The sequence below is a fragment of the Rhodofomes roseus genome, assembly GCF_022264815.1.
Source record: "Rhodofomes roseus strain CIRM-BRFM 1785 chromosome Unknown C8Q71scaffold_8, whole genome shotgun sequence".
Lineage (NCBI taxonomy): Eukaryota > Fungi > Basidiomycota > Agaricomycetes > Polyporales > Fomitopsidaceae > Rhodofomes > Rhodofomes roseus.
Window position 1 is genome coordinate 1,439,436 of NW_025952964.1, and position 4,997 is coordinate 1,444,432.

The window sequence follows — 4,997 nt, forward strand, 5'->3', positions numbered from 1 at the left end:
GCATCAAGCGGGGCTAGCGAGGCCGAACCCACCAGCGACTCTGATGTCCCTGCGGCCGGCCTTGCCGGGGTAGGCGCCGGGGCCTCGCAACCTGCGCGCGCGCCCGCTGGTACAAATGCAGGACGTGTGCCAGTTCGCAGCCACGAACGTGTCCGCAGTAATAGCAACCAGCAGACGAGTCGCCCTCCCGTCATCGCCGCCCAGACCCGTGCCCGCAACCACCGCCGTCGTTCAAGCATGGCCAACGAGTACGCATACGCTGGGTCCGCGGGCGAGGAGGAGCCCCAGTCCCCGTCGTCGCAGGGTCACTCGTCCTATGGCATCAGCAACCCCTTTGGCACACCGAACGACACTCCACGCAACTCCTTCTACGGTGGGCCTCCAGCTGTCCCCGAGAAGAACACCCGCTCGCCCCCGTCGGCGTTCCCCTCCTTCCCCTTCCAGAGCCATGCAGGCAACCCCGACCCCGGCACCGCCATCCCCGGCACCATCGGCCGACGCGAGTCAATCGACTCTCTCGCTGCACGCGCGCAGAACGGCCAGGTCCTCCACGCACCTGGTAGCGTCAACCATCCATTGTCCCCACCAGGTAGCGGTACCGCCTATCCCGCGGGCGCTGCCCCGGGCGGCTACGGCTTGGTTGAAGAGATCGACGACCTCGGTCGTCCCTACGCGCCGTTCATGGGTGAGGTCCCCGAACGCGCGCAGACGCCGTCGAGTGCCGGCAGTCAGAGTCAGCTCTACCGCAACTCTGCCGCTGCAGCAGTAGCAGGCAAGGGCGAATACGGTCAGTGGTCTTTGTTGCGTTCTGCTGCCACTCGCAGTTGACCCAAAAGTAAGCTGACTCTTTGTATTACTCATCTGAAATAGGCAGCGACAACGGTCACGGACTCCCTCGCACGGGCAGCGCGCAGCAGATCAGCATGCGCGCCCCATTCCTTAGCCCTGCGAGCCGTCCGACGAGCAGCCTTTGGGCACCCCCCAGCTTCCCGTATGCGTACCCGCCTGGCAGTGGAAGCAGCACGGCACTGGGTGGCTATGCCGGCAGTGGCATGCTGGGCCAGTATTCCAGCTATGCTGATATCCAGGCCCAGCTTCGCAAGAACAAGCCTATCATGCCGTCGTCGAAGTGAGTTATTGATACTGCACTCACCTGTACCCGTTGCCCATACCCGTCTCTTCAGGATTGCGCAGAAGCTCACGGGCGAGGACAAGCCGTGGATCACACACAAGGATGGCCGGGCGCGCGCCAGTTACTGGTTGACCGTCGCGGGGATCGTCGCGGGCATTGCGGGTGCTGCGGTCCTGTGTTACTTCACCTGGGTCGACACCTATTTCCTCGCGGACAGCCAGGTTTGCTCGTACTTCTACGACGACTTCAGCGGTGGCCTGGATACGTCGAACACGTGGAACACGGACAACGAGTTGGGTGGATTCGGGTGAGTGGTCATGTTCGAGCGCATATAGTCTGGCGAGGTCTTCGTCGAGGCGTGTGAGGCATCCTCGAGGCGCATATAGCCAAGTGTGGGCAGTCGTCGAGGCAAAGCAGCTTGGATGCAGTGATATGAATGGCGGAAAGCGGAAGAGAGTTGCATCCGCCGCGGGTCGCTGTATGGGGGGCGGGTAATTCCCTTTTTTGGATGATGACGCGACACGACTTGCCTCTTTTGGTTGTGGCACGTTGACCCGTGCCCGCGCGCCTGCAGTTGTTATCCAACATCTAGCACATTGAGCATATGCTGACGGTCCTTCATCCGACAGCAATGGCGAGTTCCAGATCACGACGGATGACTCCAGCAACCTTCAAGTAACGAACGGCCAGTTGTACATCACCCCGACGCTCACTAGCGACTCGATTGATGGTGGTTACTCGGCCATTCTGAACGGCGGCTCATATGACCTGGGCGACAAGTGTTCGACAACCAACACGGTTCGTGCACGTCCACATGAACCTGGTGGTATGCTGACAGGAGCCTTCTTAGAGCGCGTGTTCGGTGAAGGCGTCCAACGACTCCGGCACCGTCGTTAACCCCGTCATCTCGGCCCGTATCAACACCAAGGACCACTACAGTCTCAAGTATGGCAAGGTCGACGTTGTGGCCAAGCTGCCTCAGGGTGACTGGCTCTGGCCGGCCATCTGGATGTTGCCCGTCAACAGCACGTATGGCCCTTGGCCGCTGTCTGGCGAGATTGACGTGAGCATACCCGTTTCGTACTTGTGTCTCGCATATCGCTGACTGCTGTCGGTACAGATCATGGAGGCCCGCGGCAACTCAATGTCCTACGGCGCCCAGGGTGTCAACTACGTGCGCTCGTCGCTGAACTACGGCCCGATGGCAGCACTGTACACGACGCTGTACGGATGGTGGAGCAAGAAGCAGAGCACATACGCTGACGACTTCCACACGTATACGCTTGAGTGGACCGAGGACTTCATGCGCCTCTACGTCGACACTCGGCTCGACGCTATGCTCACGGTCAAGATCCAGGGCAAGGGCGGCAAGAGCTTCTGGAACCGTGGCTCGTACCCGAGCACGGCGCAGAATGGCTCCAGCCAGGCCGTCGTCGAGAATGTGTGGGACGAGGCGGGCGGAGGTGCAAATGCGCCGTTCGACCAGGACTTCTACCTCCTCATCGACTTGGCTGTCGGGGGCACCAGCGGTTGGTTCCCCGACGGTGTCGGTGGCAAGCCTTGGTACGATGGCTCGAACTCGGCTATGCGTGAGTTTGCGGAAGCGCAGTCGACGTGGTCCGCGACTTGGCCGTCGAGCACCGACGACCGGTCCTTCAGGATGTGAGTGCATCGCGTCATTCTCCTATGTGACGGTGCTGATGTCGCTCTTTAGTAAATCGGTTAAGATGCAGAAGCTGTGTTGATCGCGTCTTCTTGTTCGCCTCTGATCCTCTACGCTTGCTCTCCCCTTGCTCTCGCGCGTCACGCCCTCGCTCTCAGCATCCAACCATCTGTTCCATTATTCACTATCCCTGTGTGTATACCCTGCGGGGCCTCCTGCCGTACGTCACCACGGACATCGACGATCGCGAGACGAAAATGAATGCCGGACTTTTTTTGCACTTGCTACTTTACCTTTCGTATCTACTTACACTCGTCTGCACGCGCGGGCGGACACGGACTTATCTCTCCTCTATATCGCGCACCTAGACTGTCATACTAGTGTAGCAGCTTGTCCTCGTGTGACGATGTCGCTAGCTGCAGGAACCTCCTCTGGCTCTGTCCTCACTGTCTCAAATCTCCTCGTACATTAGTTTTCGCTCCACACCTCATGTTGTGCGCGCCCTCGGGCATGTGCGACGCTCTTTGGGCCTCTTGCTCTCGTGTTGTACGGCGCAGGGCCTGTCCGTTCGTTATTTATCGCAGCTGTCGATTCATAAACTGCATACATGACTGTTTTGTTGTTCGCTTGCGAGCTGATCCTGCCTGTCGTACAGTACCAATGTGTTGGCAAATGCAACCATGTTGTCCTCATCGGTGCGGTCTTTGTGCCGGTGCTGTCAGTGCGGTGCCTTGCGCCGGGGTGGTGTGCAATTCGCAATCCTTTGACATGCAATCTTCATGGCAAGTGCTCCGTTCCGTCTGCGACTCGGAACCCCGTTCGTCGCATTTCACTGATTGATAGTCCACCTATTACAAGTGCACAGACCGCCGGTGACTCGATGTCATTCCGAGGTGAGGTTGACCGTAAGTTTTACCGATATTGAACAGCTGGATAGTCACAGGGTCGAATCAATCGAGAGCGCACTCAACACTCAAGAGTCAAGACCAAGTGCGCTGAGGCAAATACTTCAGCCAGATGCTGGCCAGATGTACCGTGAGTCGTTCCAGCGTACAAGTCTAGATCCCAAGCACATCTACTACTAGACGGCGCTACATGGGAGAAAAACAGACGCTACATTCCAAACGAGCGTTCAAGTTCAATTGGCTCCATTCTGATGCGTTCGTCTGACATCCATATGCTCATTGGCACCTGCCGCCAGGAACGGGGGTTGGGCGAGTATGACATACGAACAGTGAACTACTCGCCGGGTCGGTCGCCAGTTGTCGAATAGCGCCCATGGAACCACTGCGATTGCAACTCTGATATCGTCAGATCGCGGCATACGTTCGGGGCGGTGGAGGTGGGGAGGGGGGTGGTCTCCGCGGGGCTTCGCCTTCGACGTCCACCAGGAGCTCTGTGCGAGTGTGGGTGGAGCAGCGACTAGTCGCGCATGGGGAAGTGGTGGCATGACGCAGAGTTTATAATCCTTGCCAGCGGCTGCGGTGATCCGCATCCCGCACGAGCCATCAGGATGCCCTCTTTATGAAATCGGTATGTACATTGCGGGACTCGGAGACGCCGGCCTCGAGGATACTACATCACACGAGGAACTTAACAGCGGAACTTGTACAAAGCCTGAGGCAGCTTGTGCTTAAGTAGCATACGTACATGGCAAACATAAAGATGTGGGGAACGTACTCTGCTTCTCACTGCTCCAGTCTTCGATGGAGCAACTAATGCATTGGCGTGCTTGACACTCGTTGTTGAGGAGCCCATCGTCTCGTGCGAGGAGAAGTTAGGAATTGCGAGGCTGATCGACCGGTCTATCAATGCGGTAAGTGCGGTTCGCATTGGGTAACGAAGACCACTAGGAGAAGAGTAAGGCAGGAACCGATCAGCTCAACTGCAGCCACGGCATGTGGCGGATAATACAACACCGATATTGTCATTGTGTATGATCCTGCATAAGCGTAGTTGGAGTCCGTGATTCCGCATGCCCATATAGTCCTCATCGACGTGACGACAGTGATGCGTCGCACGTATATATAGAGACAGCACCACGCTGACGAGAGCATTCCCAACATTGACAACTTGGGTTGTGACACCATGATCATTGCCTCACGAGCGTGATCATCGCCTTGGAGTCAGCGATGACAGTGTGAACATCCTGACACTCTTCTACGGCAGGATTGGTGATAGGCACTGTCATGATCAGCTGGT

The 4,997-nt window shown here is 57.7% G+C and overlaps 1 protein-coding gene across 1 annotated transcript; it reads left to right on the plus strand.

Moving 5' to 3' along the window:
• Positions 1-237: 237 nt before the first annotated feature.
• C8Q71DRAFT_705851 (concanavalin A-like lectin/glucanase domain-containing protein) lies at positions 238-2,798 on the plus strand (the record flags this gene model as incomplete). The annotated part of the gene is made up of 6 exons (XM_047920466.1): positions 238-800; positions 875-1,129; positions 1,185-1,439; positions 1,762-1,930; positions 1,983-2,195; positions 2,253-2,798. 6 exons carry the CDS (start codon positions 238-240, stop codon positions 2,796-2,798), a joined length of 2,001 nt encoding a protein of 666 aa, XP_047780056.1.
• Positions 2,799-4,997: the final 2,199 nt, after the last annotated feature.